This window comes from Cynoglossus semilaevis, chromosome 4, assembly GCF_000523025.1.
Source record: "Cynoglossus semilaevis isolate Cse_v1.0 chromosome 4, Cse_v1.0, whole genome shotgun sequence".
NCBI lineage: Eukaryota > Metazoa > Chordata > Actinopteri > Pleuronectiformes > Cynoglossidae > Cynoglossus > Cynoglossus semilaevis.
The window spans coordinates 18708931-18723155 of NC_024310.1; the positions used below are offsets into that span (position 1 = coordinate 18708931).

The 14225-nt window shown below is 41.9% G+C and overlaps 1 protein-coding gene across 5 annotated transcripts in view; it reads right to left on the reverse strand.

The window, feature by feature from the left end:
- The window catches only part of gria4a (glutamate receptor, ionotropic, AMPA 4a), a 99620-nt gene that overhangs the window by 84589 nt on the left and 806 nt on the right, over positions 1-14225 (reverse strand). For all 5 annotated transcript variants that reach the window (XM_017032058.2, XM_017032059.2, XM_025054939.1 and 2 more), the window contains exon 2: positions 12280-12438. In XM_017032058.2, coding sequence (XP_016887547.1) covers positions 12280-12438 — 159 coding nt within the window. The remainder of the gene's footprint in view (positions 1-12279; positions 12439-14225) is intronic.

Consider the following 14225-nt stretch of genomic DNA (forward strand, 5'->3'; position numbering starts at 1 on the left):
GCTCTGCTCCGGGGCGGAAGCTAACATTAGCTCCGGGGCTAACTCCCTTCACTTTGTGCTTGTCCGCAGCAGAGGTAAACAGAAACAGGGAAGATGGGGTCTCTGTTCCGATTTGGAATAAAAAGAGGTTAAAGCATGGCCCAATGGTGGAAAAGGTCACCTGAGGATCCCACTGAGAGACTCCCATTGAACTCCCATTGAATGGTTCACCAGTAATGTGTCCAGGAGCATGTGTCATCTCTGTGTTATGATCCATGGATCCCTAAAATCGGTCTCATAACAACATAGAACCCCCCCTGATACCGAGATAATTCTGTTACTTCTGGTCACCGCTAATTTCTAAGGCATTTTATTCACTGAGTCAAAAACTTAAAGGGAGGGGAAAAAAATGACAGAGAAGGAATGCACCGTGTTGTCTCTGTGATTCGGTTCAAGTGCATGCATGTGCTTACAAGAGTGAAAGTGCAAAGTGAGAGGAACCGAGGAGGGAAACAGAAATCTGCAAATGCAAATGCTTTGATCACGACATGAAAACAAAGGCAGCGCAGCCGAGAGTGAGCCGAACAAAGGGACGTCACAGACAATTACCGCTAACAGTGCTTCGTTCACTGTAAACACTCCTGCGTTTTGCTGCTGGGTTGCGTGAAACTTAAAATCCAGTGCCATCTCCTCACATGCTTTTCATCTTTCAGACTCCAGGGAGTGAAAACAAACAGCAGAGGAAACAGACACATTTTCCTCTGCAGCACAGCTATTATGTCCAGTGGGGAAATGGAGGCCTAAATGAAACACATTAGACAAAAAGAAGCCTGTGTGTGTGTGTGTGTGTGTGTGTCTGGTGAGGCTTCACCTGTGGGCATTTGTTTTTTTAAAAAAAATACAATGTCACAGGTACATTTTGCAGGTCACCACTGAGTGGGTGAGTCATTTGCGATTCAAGGATTGGATTGTTGAGTTGTAGTTATAAACAGGTTCAGATTAGGATCAGGGTTAGGATCAGGAGGATTACCAGATATTTGTAATACTGTAGTTTTTACTGGGTAAAAAGTGTCAGGAGTGATCTGTGACAGAAGAGTGTCAGCTAAGGTGAAGGGAAAGGTTTACAGGACGGTGGTGAGACCAGCCATGATGTATGGTTTAGAGACGGTAGCAATAGAAGACTGACAGAAGACAGGAGGCGGAGCTGGAGGTGGAGGTGGCAGAGTTAAAGATGCTAAGATTCTCTTTAGGAGTGACAAGAATGGACAGGATCAGGAACGAGGTCATTAGATAGACAACACAGACAGGAAGGTTTGGAGAAAAAGCTAGAGAAGCCAGACATGTGCAGAGGAGGGACAGTGGATACATTGGTAGAAGAATGTTGGAGATGGAGCTACCAGGTAGGAGAAAGAGAGGAAACTATTAAACTATCAAACTATTTAAATCAAACAATTTATCAACAAAACTACGGATAGAATCGTGTGTTACAGTGTTCAGCACTTCAGGTGTTTTCAGGTGTTTGTTGGTCATATCGTTACAGACCGAATCTTACAGTCCTGTCTTCGTTTCTGATGTGAAAATACCTCCAAACTGCTGCCATCGTCGATGATCCGCATCAGTGCGTCCCTTATTACAGTATGTCTATGTGATGTGCTCACAAAACACAAAGTCAGTCAGTCTTTGTGTGTGTGTGTGTGTCTTGGGACAGGAAGGCTATAGTTACGTTTGTGCAAGTGTGTAGGTGTGACATAACAACGCCATTGTTGAAGAACCGTTTCCCTAGGGACCACAGGTATGGAATAAATTGTGCTCTACAGTGTGCCGTCCTAGTGTTGACAAGAAAGGAAGAAAACCAGGGTAGAAAACAAAAATATCTCTCCTCTGACTGACAGAAGGTTAATAGAATGTTTCTTCTGCACTCACGGCGTCATCATGCAGAGCAAGAAGACATGATGTAGGAGGATGTGACCCTGCTGCTCTGAGTTTGTAGTCTGTAAAACCTGTAAAGAGAACCCTCTCTGCCTCGCGTTGCCTCGAGGCAGTCCACAACAACGGCAAGGAATTCACCGAAGGCTTTGAAAGAAATATCCCTGCATCCACTGTGCACTTCTTTTTCCCTCTTTCGGGGTCGCAAAAGCATTGGAGACCAACTATCTAGGGCTGGGAAACTAAAAGAAATTTGATTCCGATTTTGGCTAAGCACGGTCATGAAAACAAGACGGAATCGGAATAAAACGATTATTGTGCCAATCGTGTGACGTCAATGTCTGTGAATGTTTGTTCAGATTGCGCTGCAGTTTGTTACTAGTATGCTGCCACATCGTTTTTGAGATCTATTTTTATTTATTATATGTATATATATTGTAGCGGAGTGGTAAAATCCCGGCATAATCCCCGCCGGCTCGACAGAACAAAACCAAATGCACTTGGTGTGTTCAAGGCACCCAGGAAAATGGAGTAAACAGCAAAAACAGCAGAACACAGAACAGTCATTTCAGGGACAATATAGTGTTATTGTTATGTAACAATAACACACAACATTACTCCACATCCAAAATTTCTTTTGCACAAATGCACAATTTTAACATTAAAATCTGTACTATAAATATTTATGATGTATAAATACTCTGTTCTGCTCAAACTGCTCTACTTCCTGGTATCTTTTTACAGTGGTTTTAGAGGTTACATCACAAGGTTGTTTTTCTGTATATATTGTTGTAAATATATTGTTGTAGCCCCGATGTACGCCTATGTTACAATGACAATAAATACTATTCTATTCTATTCTAGCCCCCCAACAAGTTACAATATTATTTATATTTTTTCCACTTTGTCTTAGTTAATTTTTTTCTGTCACTTTAAGATTCAATGAAGTTTACAAGTTTAATATAAGAACATTTTCAAATCAATAAATAATCGATTTGAATATTCGTGATTTCGACAACACCAGGTATCTACTGGTGAGGACGGGGTACAACCTGAACAATGTTGGACCAAACAGCCATTGACACTCACATTCATACCGATGGTACATTATCCGATCAACCTCCTCCTGGAACGAGCATATTTTTTGGGCTGTGGGAGGAAGCCTGAGTACCAGGAGAGAACCCACGCACACAGGGAGAAGATGTCATCTCCATACTGAAAGATCAACCACGGATAGAAACTTGCGCAGCAACTGAAGATTACATGGTAGAGGAAAGCTTTCTAACAACATTTGGCCCTCTTGCTTATCAGTTTATCATCTCATAAAAAAAATAAAAAAATTCCCCAACACCGACCAATTGACATCTTAAAATCTGACATCTCTCCAGAGTCGAGTTGAACTCTGCTGCTCAGCCTCCATTACATTAAAGCCAAGAAGATTTAGTTAAGTGCAGAGAGCGAGAGACGTCAGGTTTGGTCCCCGATGCAGGAGTTTCTAATGAAATAAGAACAACATCACCTGGAGCAAATGTGCAGATTCATTTCGCAGCAAAGCGCCCGCTCCAACAGCAAGGCTTGTTGTTTACTGATTACTGCTAAGACCAGAATAAAGTGATGCAAGTAAGTGACTCTTCTGAGAGCACTTACAGAAATCTATATTGGCCCTGATAAGCATATGCACGCGGTTAATGTAACCCAGCAATTAAGCCTTTACTCCTTATGCAGCATAAAAACGGAGATGAGTAAAAACTGCTTCTGCACAACTTAAAAGTTGTCAAATGACGCAAGATTACATTTCGCTAAATGATCTGATCCACGGTGACGCTTTGGTCCAGAGGCAATGTCATTGGTGTGGAACCCCAGGGTTCACCTCCTGGGCTGGGACCCAGTAGCTACCTTCCATCCAAAATGGATGGATGGATGGATGGATGGTTTGTGAAACAGGTGGTATTAGGGGGAGCTCAAGTACTGCACCGCTTGGTAAATGTGGGGGAATCTGACTTATTTTTTATTTGTGTGTGTATATATATGTTTGTTATATAGCACTTTCTAGTCCATGTCTATGTCTCTGGTCTATGACAGTACAGTGGAACGAGTATAACCCGTACCAGGACCGAGTTCGTATCTTGAATCATTTTTTCCCATAAGAAATAACAGAAAAAACATGAATCCATTCCGGCCCTTTAAAAAACTCTCATATTGGTGATAATAACAATGGAAAAAAAACATGTTTTTAATTGCTATAGAGACACACACACAAAAGATCATAGTATATAAGGATTCCTGTGATATAAAATAAAATGTGGTTTTAATTATGAGTTCTTACCCTCGGGACAGATGATACAGTAGCGGCTAATGGAGACATGTGCGGAGGAGGAGGAGGAAGGGAGGGAGGGAGGTAAGAGAGTTGGCCCGTACGTAGACACTTGATTCTCTACCGTACCTTACACGTACACTACGTAACTTACATTAACTTAGAATTAACTTAACTTTTTCCGATTTGTATCGTTTCTTTAGCGGGCACCGATCGCTCATTTTTATCTACAATTTCATGCTTTATTTCCATGGTCATCATATGTTTCTTCTTCTCACTCCCATCCTTACCACTCACTCTCTTAGGACCCATCACTATCATAAAAAATAATGCAGAGAGAAAATCACGTAGATAACGCAAACACAATACGGGAAAACTCGCCGAAGATGCGTACGGAAGTCGCCGAACACGTGAAGTGAACGAGTGAGGCGGCTTGGGCTGCTCCGAGTGCTCGGCCACCGTCTGCAAGCGCTCTCGTACCTCAAATTTTTAGGCCACCGTCTGCAAAAAAACTCTCGTACCTCAAATTTTTGCTCATATCTCGAAGCACAAATTTGCTCGAAGGCTTCCTCGTATCGCGAAGTACTCGTATGTCGGGACGCTCGTATCTCGAGGTGCCACTGTATCAACTGAAAGCAATGGTGTATGGTTCTAATGTCGCTTTGGTTAACGAATTAGCTACAAATGTTAAAGAATAAATCCTCATGTTTATCTACTTCCCTAAGCTGCGTTAACTCTATGATTCGTCAGCCAAATATTTTTCACAGGTTATTATTATTTCATTTATTATTAAATGGGGCCTGCCCCCTACTTTAGAAACCACTGGCTGGTCACGCCATATATTTCAGGGCTACTAAATGAAGCCCATTAATTGTTACATTTCCAATATTTGAGCCTCAGCAGTTCTCTTCTTAAAGCACCTGGGGAGGTAAAAAGTTTCAGCTTGATACATTATCTCTGCATTGATACTCAGAAGAAAGTATTCCAATATATCCTGATGCAAGAAAATACATTAACGGCCCCTCTCAGAGTCATCAAGCTCTTCAGTTGCCCTTAATGTGAATAAACGTGGTCTTGCTGCAACGTAAATCTCTTCTCCCTGCCACAGGTTCCAAATATCCTTTCATACTATTTCCCCCAGTGTAGCCATTAAGAAGACACATAACCACGTAAGACATCAACAACAAGGATGATGCCATAGTGTCATTACCGAGCGCCTCCGCCTTTATACAAGAAGAGTGAGCTAGTTAATGAAAATGGGGAGGTCGTACGGAAACGGTGAGGATTTCACAGCGCAAAGAGTGGCTGGAAATTCAACAGGTTCATGTAGCAGCTAGAGTAAAGAGAGAGAAAACATTTTTTTCAATTCAACAGGTTCATGTAGCAGCTAGAATAAAGAGAGAGAAAAATGTTTTGAACCCTGACAAATGAACCAGAGGAATTGAACATTGAATTCTTGATCCATCTTGTATGAAAACTCTTCAAATTACAACAGATTTCAATGAAGCCACATTCGTTTTCCTCATTTTCCAAAATCGGAATAAATTGAATTGATAAATGAATTCTTCAGAGAAAGAATTGGTCTGATGGAAATATTGCTTGCAAAGTTTTGAATGGAAGATGTGTGATATAAAAAAACAAAAAAAAAAATACTTCTAATAATAAAGTCAATGGAATAATGTCAGTACACACAAATACTGAGTCTGCTTCTCTTTGATCACTCTATAGAAGTTTAATTCAAAATAAAATCTGGGTTTGGTTAGGAAACAATACAGATTTCTAAATACGGTGGGTTTGGTTAGGAAACAATACAGATTCCTAAATACGGTGAATTGTGAAAGAATTATTTTTTTTTTTTGTATTTGAGATGTGAGTGTAGGTGATTCATCAGGTTTGTCTCAGTCTGGTTTTGACATTAAAGTACCCGCTACTGTTTTAGTGTCAAGATGGATTTTGATCTAGATGTGATTCACAGGTTCAACTGGAAAAATGTAGTCGTACTTTTACTTAAAACACATTCTAACTGTCATACAGGGCAGTGATTCATTATTGTCAGTTTAACCTTTACTTTCCTTTCATCGTGACCAAAAGGACACACTACCGACTGATTCGAAACATTTATCTCATATCCACCAGGTCTGCAGCATCATCCACACGTATGATAGGTGCTCTGCTGCCCGTGGGACACTTTGTCCTGGGTGTTCCTTGCGCACACATCCTTTTATTTTTTCTATAATGACCTGCAGACATTTCTCAGCAGAAACGAGAAAATAAATACTACCAGATGTTCTACCTCTGTCACGTTTCTGTCACATACTGTATCTGTTCTAAGGTCACAGCACTGGAGCTGGCCTGCTCCCCAAGTCAATTCCATTTTCTCCGCAGAAATGTTTGTACTGATCTGTTTAACCTCACCCTGGATTAAGTGGACTATCTCCACAGCGGAGACGCTGCCTGTGTCAACAACAGAAGCTGCAGATCAGTGACACAGGTATGACATCCATTCTGGACCCGGACTCCAGAGTCAGGCTGCAGTAATTACGGTGTTCTTTTCACAGCACTTCATACACAGCAGTCAATTATAACATGAACCGTATTGATTAGTGAAGGATCGACTAAAGGCAGAGTGGAATGTACTGTATGGAATATATGCTATTCTAGCATTGTCAGATAGGGTTATGCACGTAATGATCGAACCTTTAATCCTCCATGTTACACCTGGTCAATGATAAAATCACTAATGCATGGAACACAGTAGACCAAGCATGGGGAAACTAAGGCCCGGGGACCAGATGCGGCACGTTCAGCTTTTTATTTCAGCCCGCCAAACTTTTTTAAATTATCTAATTTATTTATATTATCATTATACTTCTGCCTTTTCCCTGCAATACCCATGTTTCCCCAATAGGTGGCGTAGAAATTGATTGACACCATTTTAGTGTTTATGCATGACTTTTACATGTCATGTATCTTAGTTCAGACACTTGATCTATCTGCTCCTGACGGGCGAGTCAAAAAGTTTGCCCATTCCTGGAATAGACCCTACCTAGGTGGACAAAAATGGACTAGAATACACTCAGCTAGACAAGACCAGACCAGACCAGACTAACCCAGACTACAGCAGCTCTGACAGGACCAGACTAGTCCTGAAAGGAATGGAATTGACGAGATCAGACTTGGTTTGGATAGGAGGACTCAGCTAGACTAGAGCAGACTTGTCCTGCTCAGAGGAAACTAGACCGGACCAAACCAGATGTGAAATGACTTGACTAGACTAGAACAACTTACACTTGAATTTGTTAGACTAGACACACCATAGGAGGCCTGGTCAGATCAAATTACAGTAGGCCAGCCCTGATCTTATCCAAACAGACCTGAAAGAATTGGAATGAAATAGACTTAACTAGACCAGACCTGAAATGGAACTAGAATGGACTAGACTTGACACAACTCGGCGAGACTAGAGAGACAACACAGACTAGACCAGACTAGAGAAAACCAGCTCCGACATGAAAGTTATGGAATAGAATCGATCAGATCAGACTAGTAAGGACTAGTCTGAGACTAGACTAGACTAAACTAGACTTAAAACTGGTCTCAGCTAGACCAGATAGAAATAGATTTCAGATTTTTATCTATGAATATCATAAAGACAAAACTAAAGAATGTCAGGTTTGACAATCATTCAAGTCATCAGAGCGGTATTTACAGCAGTGGAGGGACACGATCAAGACCATGTCTCATCAATCTGGCACCACGAATGAGACACAACCACCTTTTTTTGTTATGCTCCTGTCCTCTTATTTGTCCCTTTACACCTGCTCTTTCTCTCTGTCTGTCTTCATCACTTCATGGTCTCTGTCCACGGACACATTCATTTACACCCCAGTGAGACACAGCTGTGTGCACATATACATTTAGCATGGAAATGAATGCTCATACCCGTTCACCCACTCACAGCGACACCCATATCTCTATAGCGTTAGGGTGTCATGACTGATGATCATTTTCTCCCAGGGGGTGAATACATGCACTGGTACAAAACTATGCATTAATATACATATTAAAAACAGCAGAGAAAGGTTTGCATTTAATTTAAACAGGACGGCACTAAAAAAAAAAAAAAAAAAAGAAGTTGAACAGCAGCAAAGGATGAAAAATTGTACGACCCTGAGAGAAGAAAGGGTTCTATTCCACAGTGAATAGAGAAAAACTGTGGGGACCGGGGATTTTTATGATCCGTTTTAGAGTTCTGAATACCTGAACAGACAGCCAAGGTCAGAGGCAGAATTCCCTATTCTAATTTAGTGTGATGCTCAGCACCTGGAGCAATAGTCAGGGATTAAGTTGGAGATTCATTGCCCATGACTGTGAGGGAAGGATGGACAGTGAAACATGTCAATGGACAGGAGAAGGGGATAAGAGGACAAAGTCTGAGGAAATAAAGGCAACAAGGGAGGAATTTCAATGGGTACTGGAACTTCTAATGGTTTCCATGTACCATTAATATCAAACAGAGGCAATATCAGGTCACGTCCTATTCTGCATCTGGTGGTTAGTCGCGTTCTCAGCGCTGCAGATCGCTGACGCAAGTATGAAAAGAATGAAAGAATATGAACTCCAAAGATGGCTCACGAAATCACGTTTCGGAGAGGCTGAAGACTGGGGGGCGTGTTCCACGTGTTGCAGAAGACATTTGGTCTGCAGCGTTCCGATATGAGCAAACTGTCTGGCGTCTCAGCAGGGACAAAACAAACTATATTAAGATGTAGGCAAGGAAGCTGCTGACTTAAGCCGTTCAAAATACTCTGGGGAGCTCCTTATTTCCACTAACATTTATTTTGAAGGGGAGTCAAAGCGGTTTGACCCAGAGGTGGGCTTCCACAGCACTGCGGCTGACAGTGAGGTGAGACAGTTAAACAGCAGTTTAACTGAAACATCTCCCAGCTGACCGTTGTTGACGGAGGAAGCGCCTGTGGGGGGGCTGGGGTGAGGAGGTGGGGGCGGACATGGACTTCCCTGCTTAGGCTATACCGCTGTATCGAGTTGAAGCTGGTAAATCCAAGGAGGACGATATAGACAATATTCTTCAGTGGTAAGCCTTCCGGATCATAAGAGAGTCTGACGACGTGCATCTCTTTATTTTTGTAGATGCAGCGTCGAGGATGGCATTTTAAAAAAAGGTAGGACGCAAATGGACTATTTACTTGGAAATCACCGATAACCCATTCACGTTGAGTGGTAACAAACCTATTCCACGACATCCATGATCGCACAAACCTCTGAATGTGGCTACGAGGGATTCCGTAAAATTGCCTTCCATGAACTCATGACGTCCTCATTGATTTTTCAAAAGAAACAATCTTTTTTTTTTAGTAAAGAGATGATGAAAATCCAGATGTCAAAAGTGTGTCAGACTTGAGCAGTGCTTCAGTCCCTCCCGAGGGGGTTCTGTCCCCAAGGGGGGGAGGGGTGGGCATGTCAGAAAATAATTGAGAACCACTGGACTAGGGTGACATTTACAAGTGTTGTCGGGTCACTCCTGAATTTCATTTGTGATACCTCTTTAACTCGGGTGTTAAAAAACAAGGATTGGCCTGGAATCATGTGCTATATACACTAGGTGGCACAGGTTTGCGGGCGGTAGGGTGACACGCGTTTGCCATCGCTGGGATTTATCCGCCATGCTGATAAAACGAGAAGAGAAATGAGCTTTCTCTCTAAAAGGGACGTTCCCAGATGTTTCATTAAATTGGTCGCTGAAACTGGTTAGATACTCAATTTAGCTTCCCACGAGGGAAAGGAAACACTGAACCAAGTAGGAAGACACACAACAGTTGTGGCTGACTGGCACACAGCTGGTTACGGCGAACAGCTGTTGAGTCCGAGGGACAATGGACTGGGAGTATTTGAATAAGGTATTGGGTTTGACGAAAGTACTAGTTCTGGTGTTGGTTTTGGTGCGCTGGTGTATTTGAGATTTGTTATCAGATGTCTTAAATGTACGGTTCCTACAGTAGAAGAAAGTTACTGCAGTGCTAGTACTGCAGATGTATGATCAAATACTCTTTGTACCTAATATCACCGTGTGCCATAGTAGTCTGAGCACACTGCACACTAACATATCTCCATTACAACTTTTACAAACAAGTGATTCCCTCATAAAGCGGCTGCTGCGCTGTACATAATATTTATAAAAAACAGGTGAATTAAATTATTATTGCACCGTCGTCTCGCTGGGACACAGATGAGCCGTAGAATTGTCCTGTCGACACCATTACCGTCTCATAGAATAACACACCGGAGGAAACACTCGCAGCACTCATCAGAGATAAAGAGAGTCACATTACAGGCATTCACGTTAGCGTAGCCTTCATCAGTGTCACTCAGTCAACGTTACACAAACACGTAAGACAGCATCAAAACGACCAAAGGCAGAAAGTTTGACTAAGGACACATGAGGCTCCCGGAGAAGAGAGAGAGCTAAGCATTGAGCTTCGATACAGTGCTGGCCAAATGCCACATCTCTACATACATCCTTCAACAGCCAACGGGAAAACAACCATAAGGAAAATACAGTCTGATTATACCGACCATGGACACACCACAGCATAGTGTGTAGTGTAGCGTTTCACAGCATAAACAAAAGATATTATGATTACATGATCAAAAAAAAAATTGTTTTACATTGTATTTGTTGCCATGCTATAGCATATAGCTGTGATCATCAACTGGCAGCCTGCGGGCCAATTTCAGTCCACAAAATTGTCTAATCAGGCCCGCAACTGGATCCAAAAAAAAAAACCCCATCAAATAATAATTAAAAAAATATGTGAAAATGTGTATATATATTGGTTTATCAGTATATATCAGAGACTGTGTAAATGTTTTAGGTAGATATTAGCATGTTTCTTGTTTGTTTGTTTGTTTGTTTGTTTTCAACCCCAAAAAAAGCGCAGAAAGACTCGGGAACAAACTTAGCTTAAATGTAAGGGTTTTCAAACTCAGTTTGAAACACTTTTTTTTTAAATTGTTTTACAATGTAAATGTATTCTTTTATCATTTATTTTACCTTTAGTTATCAACTCAACTTTATTGTCATTTCTCTGAGTGATGAAGACTACATTTTGGGCCGACTCTACAGTTGCAGTAGATACACCGTATATAATGATAGTATGTGAATATATATATATATTTTTTTTTTTTTTTAAATATATATATAAATAGATATAAATACATACATATACATACATATGTGTATATATGTATAAATATATACATACATATATGTGTGTATATACGTATATATATATAAATAAATACAATGTATTTGTATATATATTTATACATATACTATAAGTACTATAAATATACACTATATAACCTAGAACAATTATGTGCACATTAAAAACCAGTCTATGTTCAAAGTACAAGTGCATGACCATTCAGAGGTGTGTTGTGAGAGCCGTCTATTTGGTCTCAGCGGGGGTGGGGCCGAGGGGGTGGTGGGTTGTCTGTCTCTTACAACAATCATTATTTGATTACTGGTTTGTGTAGCATAACAGTGCTTGTTTTAATTGCGCTACGCAAATACATTTTACACACCACAAAAAAAAAAAAAAGCCCCATAATTTGCAGGCTGATATGAACGGAACGGAATGTGAGCTGTGGTCACTGCACAGTTAGGAGTAAGCTTTGAGTTTCTCAGCAGTGTCGCTGGTATCGCAGTTAAGACTAAAATAAGTGTGTCAGGCTCAGAGGATATGCTTTTCGTGCAACAACCTGGAAGATACTTTTCCTAGAATCACAGGTCAGTAATTGTCCGAGAAATCAACTATACACCAACACAAACTATTTTTCTTTTCAAACTCTACTTTCTTCTAATCAGAAATCTACAGAAACCTTCATCCACTGCAGTGTATCCCATTATTTGAGGCCCGTTTTATTCACCAACATGAAGTGAGTGAAGGATCAGGCGTTACTGAGCGAGGAGGAAGTCAGCGACGTCGGCACATATTTGTTTAGGCTTCACAGTTGTCACGCACAGTTGTACAACTTACATGCATTGGTGACAGCAAAGCTGTTGGCCGTCTCTATGTTGTCCACATGCGGCACCAAGTTGAAGGGAGCCTCCGTCGCATTAGGGCTGGTGTTGTGAAGGAAGATGGCAAGTCGAAAGGCTGTATATTCTTGATCTGTATTCCTTATGAACAAGCCGCCTGGAGAGAGGTAAGGGGCAAGATGGGGTGAGGAGAAAGGGAGAGAGAAAAGACAAGAAGTAAGTCGGACATAAAGATATGTGGGATTAGAGAAAAAAGGAAGGGAGGAGGGAGGAAGAGAAAATGTCAAGATCTTCATTAGCTTTGTCACAAAAAGTCATTTGTCTCCTAATTCATCCTTGTTCTTCCTCTGCCTGACACGCACACACACACACACACATAGACACACGCGAGAAAGACACGACTACAAATGAAAGGAAATGTACCCCCATTTGCATGTCATTGCTGGACGTGGACAAGACAGAACGTAAGAGGTGATGATGACGATGAGGAAGAGGAAGAGGAGAAAATCAAAAAGAACCCACGCAGCCAACTGGAAGGCAGTCACAGAGATGTTGGGGTTTGAAACAACATGAAAGCCGTCAGCAGGGACGGGACGAATCTCCCTCAAAAAAAAAAAAAAAAAATCTGGTAAAAAAAAAAAAAATTTGAGGAACTCACTGAACAGGCACAGACAGAAAAAGAAAGGATGAAGGTGAGTGGGTTAGAGTGAAGTGGGCTTTAAAAAAAGAAAAGTACTCTTTAATGTTGTCTTTCATACACAGAGAGAATGATGAGAGAAGGTGGGGGGTGACATTGAGTCAACCAAAAAAAAACAATTTGAAAACCAAGATTTCTGAATGAACAGATTAACATTCGATGTAGTTAAAACAGAAAGATAGCCAAAATAACGGTGGCTGCTTGATTCCCTGCTGTTGCCGACTGCTGTCTCTCAACTTTGAATGACACTAAGATTAACCTGTCTTGGCGTGGCATCAGGAGAATGTGGGGGGACACAGGAGAGGAAGAGGGCGATAAAAGGCAGCAGGGGAGGAGAAACGGGAGGACATTTAAAGAAAAGGACAAACCATTACCACATCCACTGTCCTCCGCTATATGTTTCTGATTTTTTTTTTTTTTTTTTTTTCTTAACTAGCCAAAGCCGTACGTTGCAACTGTCTTTGCAGATCAGTCACGGGAGAGACAAATCTCACACATGCAGATGAAAAGGTGGGACATGCAAGTTTTGTCCTCTCTCTATCCTGGTGTGTTTCTGTGTTAAGGTAGATGTGCAAATCCCCCCCCCCCCCCCCTCACCCAGTGTCCTGACGTGACACAATGGTGCACCAGGGACCCAATAAACCCCTACGTGCATTTGAATCCCTCGCTGGTTCATCTGTCAACCTACACAAACACATAAAGACACCGCATTGGTCTCTACCGGTAATGGGACTTGGTGTGCAATGCAGTGATATGCAAATGACTCTTCAAGTCAACTGCCAGGAGGCTAAGTGAACCATCACGTGTGTTCATGTAGGTGAAGGTTTGAGGGAAGATGGTCAGTGGGTAAAGAGGGGGGCGGGAGGGGGCGCTGTTTCTTGTGTGCACATGCCAACACAGCACACATGACAGTGCCATCGGGCCTGCGTTCATGTCCGCTGTTGTGCACACGTCATGCCCGCGTCTGGGTTAACAAGTGGGGACCCCACATGCTGCACATGCATGAGGCTGCACCGCATATAAGTACGCTCACGTCCCCACATAATTGTTTTTTTTGATTAGTGTGTGTGTGTGTGAGGGAGAGAGAGAGAGAGAGAGAGAGACAGAGAGAGAGCGAGAGGTGTATGTGTCAGGCAGGATATATTTAACGTATTAAGTTTATTGGCAGCCGTAGAGAGACAGAGTCAAAGAGATGAATCTCATTATAGGACCTCCCCGCTGCCCCCCCCCCCCCCCCCCCCCCCCCC